General features: G+C 39.4%; 1 protein-coding gene across 13 annotated transcripts in view; it reads right to left on the bottom strand.

Annotated features, from left to right (window-relative positions):
- The window catches only part of HERC4 (HECT and RLD domain containing E3 ubiquitin protein ligase 4), a 154,391-nt gene extending 140,960 nt beyond the window's left edge, over positions 1 to 13,431 (bottom strand). For 3 of the 13 annotated variants that reach the window (XM_002820893.6, XM_054523396.2, XM_063727375.1), the window contains exons 1-3: positions 13,185 to 13,428; positions 11,682 to 11,711; positions 10,897 to 11,200 (exon numbers count right to left, since the gene is read on the bottom strand). In XM_002820893.6, coding sequence (XP_002820939.2) covers positions 10,897 to 11,122 — 226 coding nt within the window. In that variant the 5' untranslated portion in view covers positions 11,123 to 11,200; positions 11,682 to 11,711; positions 13,185 to 13,428. Of the gene's footprint in view, positions 1 to 5,094; positions 5,226 to 7,012; positions 8,608 to 10,896; positions 11,201 to 11,681; positions 11,712 to 12,525 lie in introns of those variants that run through there. The other 10 variants (XM_054523389.2, XM_063727373.1, XM_009245559.4 and 7 more) reach the window with 9 other exon arrangements.
- Positions 13,432 to 14,084: the final 653 nt, after the last annotated feature.

Here is a 14,084-nt window from a genome sequence, read left to right as displayed (position 1 = left end):
TTAGATTACTTTAAATTTACAACGGTATTATATCACCACGTGCCTTAAGCAGTCTTCCAAAAGCACAAAGTTAAGTATTGTTAATGAATTATTAATTACTTAACAGGTTAGAACTGGGGAGAAGTCTACAGTTGGAATGTCAGCCTATCTGAACTGAAAATAAAACAAAATTGAAAATAAACACTTCACACATTTAGCCCTGATCTTTCTCCCCACTTACGGTACCACATTTCTTACTGCTCACTTAATATTATGTTTACCACAAAATTCACCTTACCAGAATCTTTTAACTTGCCTCTTAAAAGAGAATATTTCTCCTCTTCCTGGATTCCCTATTTCTAACAGCTAATGATTCTACCTAGGATCATGCCTGGCTCCTTCCTTTACATTTACTATTTATTTCCATCTGGTTACCAAAGCCTGTCCATTCTTTCTGCCTAAGTCTCCATCATCTACCTGCTCCTTTCTTGCTTTAAAGGACTACCATTGGCCGGGCACGGTGGCTCACGCCTGTAATCTCAGCACTTTGGGAGCCAAGGCGGGCGGATCACGAGGTCAGGAGTTCGAGACTAGTCTGGTCAACATAGTGAAACCCTGTCTCTACTAAAAATACAAAAAAAAAAAAAAAAAATTAGCTGGGTGTGGTGGTGGGCGCCTGTAATCCCAGCTACTCGGGAGGCTGAGGCAGGAGAATCACATGAACCCGGGAGACGGAGGTTGCAGTGAGCTGGGATCGCACCACTGCACTCCAGCCTGGGCGACAGAATGAGACTCCATCTCAAAAAAAATAATAAATAAAAAATAAAGGACTACCATCACAGCCTATTTCTTTACCTCCAATTTCTCTCCCTTTCAACCTTTCCTTTATAAATCCATGGTAATTCCCATTACAAACTATGAGTGGATAGATATTCACCAAATTAAATTCAAGCTCCTTAATTTATTTCTATAATCTGACCTCAATTTTGCCTCTTTAACCTTCCTGCTCACTATTCTCAAGACATCTCAATTACATGGACTACTCTTCCCTTAGTAAGTCTCAAACTTGCCTGTTGCCATCTGCTAGTATACTATCTCCACACAGCACTGTTGTTTATACATCCTATAACACTTAGCATATTTTAATTGCATTTCTATTATTTGTGCATTTGTTTTCTATTCCCTACTAGATCATTAAATGATATTCATCATGTTGTAATCGAAAGCTTGTCATACATTTTATTTATTTACTTTATTATTTTATTTATTTTTTAGTTGGAGTCTCGCTCTGTAACCCAGGCTAGAGTGCAGTGGCATGATCTTGGCTCACTGCTACCTCTGCCTCCTGGGTTCAAGCAATTCTCCTGCCTCAGCCTCCCGAGTAGCTGAGACTACAGGCACACCACCATGCCCAGCTAATTTTTCTGGTTTTTTAGTAGAGACGGGGTTTCACTACACGGGTCAGGCTGGTCTTGAACTCCTGACCTCGTGATCCGCTTGTGTCAGCCTCCCAAAGTGCTGTGATTACAGGTGTGAGCCACCGCACTCAGCCTTGTCAGACATTTTAAAAACTTTCATTTACAAATATCTTATGTGTATAAACTTTGTAAAATGAGACACAACTGTGCTCACTCCTTAAAATTAAAGATGTTCTTTTTCCTAAATAAATAAACAGAGGTAGGTCAGGCATGGTGGCTCACACCTGTAAACCCAGCACTTTGGGAGGCCGAGGTGGGCAGATTACCTGAGACCAGGAGTTTGAGACCAGCCTGGCCAACATGGCAAAATCCCGTCTCTACTAAAAATACAAAAAATTAGCAGGGCATGTTGGCAGGCATCTGTAATCCCAGCTACTCAGGAGGCCAAGGCAAGAGAATCACTTGAACCTGGGAGGTGGAGGCTGCAGTGAGCCAAGACTGCACCATTGCACTCCAGCCTAGGCAACAAGAGCGAAACTCCGTCTCAAATAATAATTAAGAAACAGAGGCTGGGCATGGTAGCTCATGCCTGTAATCTCAGCACTTTGGGAGGGCGAAGTGGGCAGATCACTTGAGGCCAGGAGTTCTAGACCAGCCTGGTCAACATGGCAAAACCCCACCTCTACTAAAAATACAAAAATTACCCAGGCATGGTGGCACATGCCTGTAATCCTAGCTACTCTGGAGGCTGAGGCAGGAGAATCGCTTGAGCCCAGGAGGCAGAGGTTGCCGTGAGCCAAGATCATGTCACTGCACTCCAGCCTGGGCGCCAGAGCAAAACCCTGTCCCCAAAACATAAAAAATAATTAAAAGAAAGAAATAGGCCGGGCGCCGTGGCTCAGGCCTGTAATCCCAGCAATTTGGGATGTCGTGGCAGGTGGATCACCTGAGGTCAAGAGTTCAAGATCAGCCTGGCCATCATGGTGAAACCCCATCTCTACTAAAAATACAAAAATTAGCCAAGTGTGGTGGTGCATGCCTGCAATCTCAGCTACTCGGGAAGCTGAAGCAGGAGAATCATTTGAATCTGGGAGGCGGAGGTTGCAGTGAGCCAAGATGGCACCACTGCACTCCAGCCTAGGCAATAGGCAACAGAGTGAGATTCTCTCTCAAAAAAAAAAAAAAAAGAGAGAGAGAGAGAGAAAAAGAAAATAAAGACATAAAAACTAAACTGATATATATATATGTTCATTGCAGTATTACTTATAACAAAAATCTGGAAATAAATTCCAAAAAATAGGCTGGGCATGGTGGCTCACACCTGTAATCCCAGCACTTTGGGAGGCTGAGGCAGGTGGATCACAAGGTCAGGAGTTTGAGACCACCCTGGCCAAAATGGTGAAACCTTGTCTCTACTAAAAATACAAAAAATTAGCTGGGAGTGGTGGCACATGTCTGTAATCCCAGCTACTCAGGAGGCTGAGACAGGAGAATCGCTTGAATCCAGGAGGCAGAGGCTGGGGTGAGTAGAGATCGCACCATGTACTCCAGCTTGGGTGACAGAGCAAGGCTCCATCTAAAAAAAAAAAAAAAAATCCAAAAAATAGAATACTTAAATAAATTTTGGTACATCTAAATGATGAAATGTTAATTATATTCCTAAATATTCCCAATATTCCTAAAATTTTAAAACACGGGAAAATGCTAAATTATTATCGGGGGAAAAAAGTTGAGATACAAGAACACACTCCCAGTTTGTAATCAGAAACATATATGAATATAGAAAAGGTCTCAAGTGACAATACTATTTACCTATGCATGATGACATTATAGTTTTTACTTTCCTATGTGTTAGAAATTCTCTACTAAGAACACGTAATACTTTTATAATAGAAAACAATTATGAAAAACTAAAAATGTGTTATTTCAGAATAGTATAACACCTAGCAAAGGAATAAAATGAGGCAAAACTTAGATATGAATAAAAAAGTAATTAATATATTTTCAAATAATTTGTGAAAAGCCCATTACTAAAGGATTCCAGAATGTCTTATGGACAAGAAAGGCTAAACCAAAATTCTGCCATGCTAGAAATGAACACAAAAGAGTAAATCTAGGCAAATAAAACTTATGGTTTAAAGAATAAGCCACTGAAATGCAAGAAATTTCCCATTAAAACAAAAACAAAAAAAAAACTCTAATAAGGCCTGGCATGGTGGTTCATGCCTATAATCCCTGCACTTTGAGAGTCTGAGGTACGAGGATCACTTCGAGACCAGCCTGGGCAAAAGAGTGGAACCCTGTCTCTATAAAAAATACAAAAATATGCTGGGCATGGTGGCATGCACATGTGGTCCCAGCTACTCAGCAGACTGAGGTAAGAGGATTCCTGAACCCAGGGAAGTCAAGGCCGCATTGAGCCACAATTTAACCACTGTACTCCAGTGACAACAAGATCCTGTCTAAAAAAACAAACAAAACTCCAATAAAACGTTTGTATAATTACACACAGCATAGGTTTTTCTCGCATATAAGGTAATTATCATAACTCATTACAATTTAAAATTAATTATTGCCTTTTAAATTTCATCAATATGAAAAAAAAAATCCAAGGGAACAGAAAGAAGGTCAACCATGAGCTCATTAATATAGTTTCCTCATTAGTGCTACCCATTTTTCTACTAACATTATCCAAGCCCAAATAAACTCTTATATAAACATTTGAGTACACCTCCTCTATTAGATTCTTTCATACGTTTCCCAAGCACTTGATATACTTTATAGCCTAGGAATACAGAAGTAACTTTTATTTCTTCAAAGCAGTTTTAAAAATACATGCCTTTGTGAGAAATGAGCTTTAAAAACAGTGCTACATTTGTATGATATACTGGGAATATGGAACCTAAGAATCTTTACTAAGGAGATAATGGAAACTAGACTACCTAGACTGCCATCTGCAACAAGAATCTGGTAAGTACCCAAATTGTGAAACCAAAATCTACCACACTGCTGATCTTTTAAGGGAAGTACGTGGCTCACTTCTAATCATGCAAAAACACTAACATACCCAAGAGAAAATCACTGGTTCCAAGTCCTTTAAAGAAGCTTCCCTTTGTTAGACTGCTCAGATTAGGCATCTACTGCTATTTTCGTCTTCTGTGTAGGTTTTAAGAGTTTTATAAAGCATCCACCAAACCAATGCATCTTAGAGAGAGATACATGTATCTACATCGCGGACTTTATACAACATAACTAATCCAAGTTCCAAGGTTAGCCATCAAATCAATTCTGCAAGTCAGTTACTACGGACCTTGGATTGTAGTACAGCATAGCAGTTAGACAAGGGGATATATACAATATATAACAGAAAAGAGAAAAGACTGGGCATTACCATAGTTAAGTTTCTGTTCGTTTGTTTACATATTCTTCATACCACACAGAGTTATACTGAAGTATCAAAGTGGTATCAGAATGTAAGCATCTTGGTAAAATAATGATTTAACAGGCCATCAAATCGAATGGCAGGGAAACAATCTGTGCACTAGTATTTGATCTGCCTCAAACAGAAGATATTACTGTAAATAATTCTAAACATAAGCACAATTTAGTGAATAAGGTAGGAGACTGGTAGACTCTAACTTTCAGATTCAACTTATAGCTGTTCACCAGTCATCTGCTATTTTGACAAGTTACTTACCAACTTGTGCTGCCATTTCTCCGTAAATTTATCCCCTAAGATGAGGATAATTCTTGCAAATTGTGTCACAAGCATTTTGAAAGGAACCATGAGTTATTGTGTAATGCTCTTGAAATTCCTCAGATGTAGGGTCCTACACAAAGTAAAGTATTATTATACATTTCTCTAACAGTAGTCATCTGTTTGCATTATGATTTTTTTTTCCTACCCTTGACACTGTGATTCTTGGGCACTAACCTTTCTCAAAGTAAAACGTTCAAAGCAAGCCTCCACTCCTGACCCAAGTAATTACTTTTTTCAAATCTATCACCCACATCTTTCTCTTCCTTAGAAGGTATTGTGAAAACCGGGAGTTATAAAACACAATGAGCTTCTTTGGTTTAAATGTTCTGGTTCCGTAAGAAATGTGTGGGATAATCCGATATTTTTATTTTTAACCCACCCTTAAGTGAGTAACTTTATTTCCCATAGTTATATTTTCCTATATTACTTTTTAAATTTCAACTATATTCTAAGGAGCAGTTCGTTTATAGATTTGTTTTATGAACAGAGAGAACAGGTCAGAAAAATGAAGAAGCAAGAAAGGCAAGCCAAGTAATCACTACTATGTGACCAAAATGCTTTTATTGGAATGACTCAACAGTAGAAATTACCATTCGAGGATATGGAAAACACAGATTCGACGCTCATCATCTTTAAAAAGAGTTCAACATAAACCACAATAAATTTTATCATACTATTAAAACTATTACCCATAAACTCTGCCAATCAAGTTAGTCTTCCATTCAGTAATACACTATACATATTTGAATTTTTTAGTTTTTGTTGTTACAATATTACATCTTGAAAACAGAACTCTCGATCTTCTTATCAGTTCTTAAAATGATTTTTAAGTTTGTGCACAAGGGGGAAGATAATAAAATATGCTGTCTTCATTGTATAACCTTAGTTATAAGAGAGTAATTTTTTAAAGATTTTTCTTGGCTGCCACAGTAGCTCATCCCTATAAATCCCAGTAATTTGGGGAAGCCAGGGCAGGAGGATAGCTGGAAGACTGCAGTTTGAGACCAGACTGGGCAACATAGGGAGACCCCCAACTCTAACAAACATAAAAAAAATTGGCCAGGCCTGGTGGCTCATGCCTGTAATCCCAGCACTTTGGGAGACCGAGGTGGGCAGATCACCTGAGGTCAGGAGTTCGAGACCACCCTGGCCAACATGGTGAAACCCTGTCTCTACTAAAAATACAAAAAAATTAGCCAGGTGTGGTGGCACACACCTGTAGTCCCAGCTACTCGGGAGGCTGAGATAGGAGAATCACTTGAACCCGGGAGGTGGAGGCTGCAGTGAGCAGAGATCACACCACTGCATGCCGGCCTGGGTGACAGAGCAAGACTCCGTTTCAAAAAAAAAAAAAAAAAAAAAATTAGCCAGGCATGGTGGCACATAAATGTAGTCCTAACTACTGGGGAAGCTGAGGCAGGAGGATCACTTGAGCCCAGGATTCCAAGGCTACAGTGAGCTATTATCACGCCACTGCACTCTAGCCTAAGCAACAGAATAAGACTCCATCTCAAAAAAATAAAATAAAATAAAAAACCCTCAGAATTACAATAAAATACTGATGGAAACCAGCTTCCTCAAAGGTGAACAAATATTCTTCTACCTTCTAAATGTAGCAAAGGAAAAGATTTGTGAGATTAAGGATAAAAACCACAAGATTTAGGGTGGTCTCAAGATGTGCTAGCCAAGTGACCCTATTAGTCTCTTAATCTCTTTTAACCTCAGTGTCCTCATCTGTAAAATGCGGACCATGATACCTGCCTTAGCTACATACAACTGTTGTGAGAATTAAATGAGATACTCCATTTGAAAGAATGTTGTAAAACACAAAAAACTGTTTTTTAGATAACAGGGCTTGTTTTTAAACAGAACACCACTTTATTTACAAATTATGGTCACAGAACAGTTTAGTACTGTTTCTAACATGAAACAAATGGAAATCAATGTGCAAAACATAGTTAGGACCATGGTCACCAAATTATACCTATGATTAGATATACAGTAAGAAAAGGATCTTTTAAAGAAAAGTATACTTCCCATACTTAAAATCTTCAGAACTGAATTTGAAAGTATAAAAAAACAACAATTCATTTAAATGGATTGGTCTAGCACACTGATGATTAAATATATTTGTTAGCTATAAATTTAAAAATTGAGACATTAGCTTTAAAAGTATTTTAAAGTTCTTATGAAGAAAAAAACATGAAAGTCAAACATTCACTTCTCTGGAAGTAATTCAGAAAAAGCCAGTAGTGATAGAAAAGGACAAGACAACAGAGATGAACATGAACATAATCTGCACCTTTAGTATAATAAAGGAATTCAGTTAAATCTTTCTATGTGGTTCCTAAAAAGTCCAGAACAGAAACACCTCTTTTCAATAGGCCACAGGTTAAATCTATTCACTACATTGTCAGGCCAAGTCCTCCAGTAGATTATTATGAATCTCAAGAATAATTTATCCTTAATAAGCCTACCTCTTTCTCTTTCATTCCTTATTAGTTACGGAATATGTATATTTATAAAGCCAACCTATGTAAAGAAACAATTCTTAGTTCCCTCCATTCTGTCTGCTTTCTGACACAATTTTAAAGTTCCTGTGAAGTCAGCTGGGCACGGTGGCTCACGCCTGTAATCCCAGCACTCTGGGAGGCCAAGGCGGGCGGATCATGACGTCAGGATATCAAGACCATCCTGGCTAACACGGTGAAACCCCGTCCCTACTAAAAATATAAAAAATTACCCGGGCATTGTGGCACACGCCTATAGTCCCAGCTACTCGGGAGGCTGAGGCAGAAGAATCGCTTGAACCTGGGAGGTGGAGGTTGCAGTGAGCAGAGATCGTGCCACTGCATCCCAGCCTGGGCAACAGAATGAGACTCTGTCTCAAACAAAACAAAACAAAACAAAACAAACAAAAACCTCCTGGGAAGTGAACTATGTTTATTACATGGTCCCAGAAATATAACCAACTTGCTCAATTACCAGAAGACTTTAAAATAAATAAGATCCAACAACTTTTTATCTTTTAATCCAGTCCTCAAATTCACAAATTTAAAAAGGGGTTGGGGAAATGACACAATTAAATCATTAACGAATTATTCCAAATATAAATAACTTCAGTTAAAAACATTCTTAAAATTTAGTTAAAAACATTATTTAAAAAACATCTTAGGCCAGGAGCAGTGGCTCATGCCAGTAATTCCAGCACTTTGGGAGGCCAAGGCAGGCGGATCACCTGAGGTCAGGAGTTCGAGACCAGCCTGGCCAACATGGTAAAACCCCATCTCTACTAAAAATATGAAAAGTAGCCAGGCATTGTGGTGGGCGCCTGTAATCCCAGCTATTCAGGAGGCTGAGGCAGGAGAATTGCTTGAACCTGGGAGGCAGAGGTTGCGGTGAGCCAAGACGGCACCATTGCACTCCAGCCTGGGCAACAAGAGAGAAACTCTGTCTCAAAAAAAAATAAAAATAAAAATAAATAAATAAATAAATAAATAAATATTCAATCAAGGCTGAGATTAAAAGATGAGTTCCTATCGCAGCAACTACTACTTTTTGAACTTGTTTCTCTTCCCTCTGAAACCTAGGTTTACTTCAATATATCATCGAACCAGAACTTCCGATAATAAAAAGCTTTTCTCAGGATCAGGACCCCCCCCTTCTACAAAACTAAGCTATTTCAGCTCCAGACTTATTTCCTAGCTGTTTATGTGTTCACCAATAGAATTAAATGTAAGCCTTCATTTTCTCCCAGAAATCTTATTTTAATTCTATCCCATAATATTTCCCATCATTTAAATGTCCTAGGCTCAAAGTGCATGGCACATCATGTCTAATTTCCAGTTCTCTCCAGTTGCTCATGTATACCTTAACTCCCAATCCAGACTCTAAATTTCTCAAAGACAAAGTTAATGCCTGTCACTTTTCTCTTCCATAGGCTGTGGTGTAATCGGGACAACAATGAGGCAATCCTAAAGAGGTATCCCAAATTAGGGAAACCCACCGCCCCAACTTTACATTACCAAATAATGGTTCCAGGATGAATCAAGATGATATAGATGTCACAATGCAATCATCACAATGTCAACATGACCACAAAGGCTATTCTAGCTAGTTAAGTTTCTCAGAATCTCATCTATATAGTTGGAGGCTGTTCCTGGCACTATAATTATTATACTACTAGTACACAGTGTCTACCTCTAACACTTAAACATTTTAAACCTCAGTAGACGTAAGTAACTATACTGGCAATTTCTATGTGCTGGCTTTTTACTTTCTCCTTGCCCTATGGCCTTTCAGAAATTATTAAAGTAATACAGAGAGATGTTCAGTTATTTCTATGGGGCATGCTAAAGTACAAAGAACAGCAGTAGCCTCTGTACCATGAAAATCTCAACCTGAGGCAGCATTCCAAGCTAAGCAAAAATAGTAAAGGGCCCATTTGTCTCTGGAGCAGAGACAATCATCAAATGCGTATCAGTAAATTACCACTCATTTCTACCAATATGACCACCTCAATGCCTGAGATCATGAAAATCTGGTAGGAATCCATAAAATGTTCTTAGACAGGTAGAGTACAAGAAAGCTGCCATTTACTTTGAGTTCTGCAAGAATTAAAAATCTATTTTATGAATGTCACTATCATTTATCCAATAAAAAAAAAATTACAAATTAAGGCAGAAGAAAATACACTAAGACCTTAACCACAAAGAAAGGATGAAAACGATACAGTATTTGCAAGTTAGAAAAGTGAGATTTGGCATGGTCGTGAGATGATGTGAAGGATGAATCGTGCCTTAATGCCTGAATATCTTAGATTACATTAATCTCTTAAAAGTTGAGTAACAACAGAAACCACTTAAATAATAAACTGATAAAATAACTGCCACAGAAAATACTGAAGTGCCATTATTGTTACAGTTAAAAGAAACTGTAAGTCAGTATAGCTGCAGTCTCATCTGAATTTACCACCTGAAATCATTAACTTTTAGTTATCATAATTGAAAGCAAAACTCACATAACAATGATACTCCTAAATGTAGAAATATTTGATTTTAAAATACAATATCCAGGAAAACAGAACATGAAATGTGACCAAATTCCTCAAAATTCTCATTACCCTACAAATTATTTAATTTGCTTGTACAACTACTACAAAATCAGGACACTTCATAGTCACAAAATCTTTAATAGCTAGCAATGCTACAGAAACTAGATGATTAGAGGAATAAAAGATATTTGTAACTAAATCAAATAAAATTACATATTTAAAATACTATGACAGAGGGATAAAAAGAATAAAAATATATTTTAGGCAAGCAAGCCAAAGTAAAAAGCTTTCGTCTTGTTTTCTTCCTCCCCTCCCAAAGTAAGGTAAGCACAGAGTAAATTATGCATTTAAAATCTATCCAGGGTGGCTGAACAGAATTTATTAAAGAGGACCTGCACACTATACACTCTGTACCAAAGATTTATATACTGCAGGCTGATTTTCTTTATTGTTTTATATCGTCATACAAAATAAGGTTTTATAATACTAGTAGTAAAAAAAAAGAAACCACAACATAAAGTACTTAGAACCATACAAATATACACATATAATGGAAATACATAACTTCTACTTTGCTTTTAAAGCTTGATAAACATATAGTTACAACTAGAGAAATTATACGATGATTCAAATTTAAAATGATGTAATTATTAGAAATAGCAAATTTTAAAAACGTTTCAACTTACCTGGTTTCTTTCTGGATTTTTCATGACCTAGCTGTCCTAGATCATTACATCCACATGTGTACACTGTTCCATCATCCAGAACAAACACAGTATGTCTGAGTCCACATCCTACATCTCGGACCTTTTTATTTATAAAGAAGTCACTTTTTCTGGGCTCTAGTACAATTTCTTCATCAATTCCACCCAAACCTAGCTGTCCAAAGGATGCATTTCCCCAGCACAACATGCTTGTAATTATTTTGGTCTTCCAGTTTCAATAAAAAATTCTCTTCTGAAACCCCGGAAAGTTGGAGGTACCCTATGTCTGAGGAAACAGAAAAAAGTTAATATGACTTCAAAGAAAAAAGGATGTATAATTGCTCTTTCAAGTGCTAGGCTACAGTAATTGCTACATGGTAAACATTAAATATACTTTATAACATGCTACATAAGTATCATTCAGTTTCAAAAACCAATCAGTTGTATTTTTTAAAATGTATCATACAGAAATTTTTAGGGAAAATATGTCACTTTCTATGATCCTTTGCAAAATTTAAAACATATTAACTAGTTTTGACTTCTGGTTATCTTGTGATAGACTAAACTAATAGGAATAAGTACCTTGATGAAATTAATCACAATTTTTTCTACTTTTTGCTTTAAATAATTTCAATGGGAGCAAGAAATAAGACATCTTTCCACTGCCCAAAAAGCAAATATACACAGTGAAAAATTTAGCCAACTGCAGAAACATAACCTTGCAATCTCCCTCAAATCCTAGTATAATTAAGCTTTCTAATACCTACCTCCACATCAACAGAAAATGGAGTTCTTACCTGTAACAGAAATAAAACCAATAATGGAAATTTAAAGCAATTTTCCACAATTTAAACGACTCTCCCAATTACTCTTTAGGCCAGAGAGAAAATGAAGATTCTCTTACCAAACCATAATCTTAAATCACCTCCAAAGATCCCATATTTCAAATCAAAATACTAATATTCCAACCTCACTAATTTAATTTTAAAACTAAATCAATGTGCATAATTATAATACAGAAAAAAACATGCAATTTAAATATCAATTCTCTCCAAAATTCAACTTCTTTTATTACAAGTGGTAACCGGGATTAAAAAAATCTCCCGTGGGCAATCTGTATCTATCTATACCTCTGAGACAATTATTTAAAGATTGGCGGGGGGGAATTGCAAATAACTCCAGCACTGCAGATTTTTCAAGAATAGGAATGGGGGCTGGGGCACCGATAGTCTGATGGCGAAATCTGTAGAACTTTCCAGCACACTGACTGAATATTTCTTCACTTGTAAAGAAAGACACAAATAACAAAGTCCACTTCATCTATACATACGTAGACTTTTAAACACATCGCGTTACTAAATATCATAATTACAGGAAGTCAGCCTTATTCTGTAGTAGTCATCCACATTCTTACAGAGCCTGCGAAGTTTCAACCCCAATTTTCCTACGTTCCTGTTAGCAAGTGCCCAAGGTGTCCCATTCCACGACCCATCATCCCATTAACAGAAGTTTGATTTCATTCTTTTGGGGCATCAGAACTCGATAATTCCCAAGAGTTCTGCATTGTCTTCCCATATTTAAAAATAAAATAAGAGTAATACAGGAAAATACCCCGACTTCAGCGCGCGAGGTTTAACCACCCTTTTCTTTAAAACACAGAGGCGTCCTCTCGCCAGCAACAGGTAGGGAAATGAGAAGCAGTTTAGTCCCGTCTTTCCCTGAACGTGCACCCAGATTAGCTCTTGGGGACTGGGAAAGAGAAATCATCTGCACACACCCAACCTCGCGGCCAAGCAGACGACTACCGCAACCGGCCCCTCGCAACAGCTTCAGAGGCCGGCGGCCGAGGCTTGGCAGTCCGCGGCCTCAACCTGAGAGAAGCCCATCCCTAGGGAGAAACGACATTCCAGCCCCGGGGCCAGGGAGCCACAACCCTGCCCTCGCCCCACGCCCCTCACCCCCAGGAAGCGCTGAGAAAGCGCCCTATGCCGGGCCGGCCTGCATTCGCCCAGCCCGGCCTGCCCCTCCCTAACGCCGTCACACGCCCCCGAACCCACTGGGGCCACAACTCGCCCAGCCCTTCAGGGCAGGGGAAGCCCAAGGTGACGGGGGGCGGCCCCTGCCCACAGAGCAAGGCAGCGCGGTAGCTGAGGCACGTCTCCGGCTCCTGGGTCCCTCCTCCGTCAGCCAGTGGCGACGATCACCAGGGCACCTCCGGCGTCTGTGCCGCTGCTCCGCTGCTCCCCTCCCCGGCCCCTGGGAAACTTTACCGGGTTCCTTAGAGAAAAGCGGACGCCACTGTTGTCCAGTCCAGAGACAGCCGTCAGCGACCCGGATGGAGCGGGCGGGGAAGAACTGGAGGCAAGCGGGGCGGAGAGCACGAGGGGGTGGGGAGAGTTGGGGAAGAGACTGGGTAGGAGAAGGCAGAGGGGGAGGTGGCCACGCGAGGGAGGCGGGGGAGGGGCTGGCCGGAAGTGAACCGCAGAGCACGCGCGCGAGCCCGCCCACTTCCCGGCCCCAGCGCCTGCGCCTGAATCCTCCCGGGGGTCCTGGCCACAGGCGCCTGCGCAGTGTGTCGCTTTGCGTTGCTTTAAGAGGGAAAAGCCAAATACAGAAAGTTGGAGTTTGCGAAGACAAACGAAGAAGATGTGAACTGTTTTGAGAGTGCTTCGGCGTGCACAGAGCCTTTTAATGAAGAAAATCACTTTGTTTTTTGGTTTGGTCGTCTTTGTGCTCATGGATGCTAGCTAGTCTTTTTATTATTTTACTCTCTCTTTTCCCAAGGAGATTTTAAAGTAGCAGATGAAACATCACAATTATGAACATAAAGACTGGTGAAGAGTTATTTTATCCCATGGCCTCAACTGGAAGCCAGTCTGAGGATGTGAGATGTGTTGATGGCAATGGCTGAAGCTACTCTACCACCACCACCAGTTCAGGTTCCTTGTACAGTGTTGGCTACCATCACTTTCTACACTCTCCCTGAAAGATAGGCTTGAATTGCAGGGCCTAATTCTATCAGAGAAAATTACACATTTGGCTGCAGTCCCTGATTCATAAAAACGAAGTCTGGATCTCCTAGGCCAGCCTTAACTTCTCAAAAAGCAGGAGAACTTGAAACAATGCACTTTTGAAATTGTAAGTTGGGTATTGCTAGAATGAATATTCAG

Source organism: Pongo abelii, chromosome 8, assembly GCF_028885655.2.
Source record: "Pongo abelii isolate AG06213 chromosome 8, NHGRI_mPonAbe1-v2.0_pri, whole genome shotgun sequence".
Classification (NCBI taxonomy): domain Eukaryota; kingdom Metazoa; phylum Chordata; class Mammalia; order Primates; family Hominidae; genus Pongo; species Pongo abelii.
The sequence above is the reverse complement of the archived record's forward strand: the minus strand, read 5'-3'. Positions and strand labels throughout refer to the sequence as shown.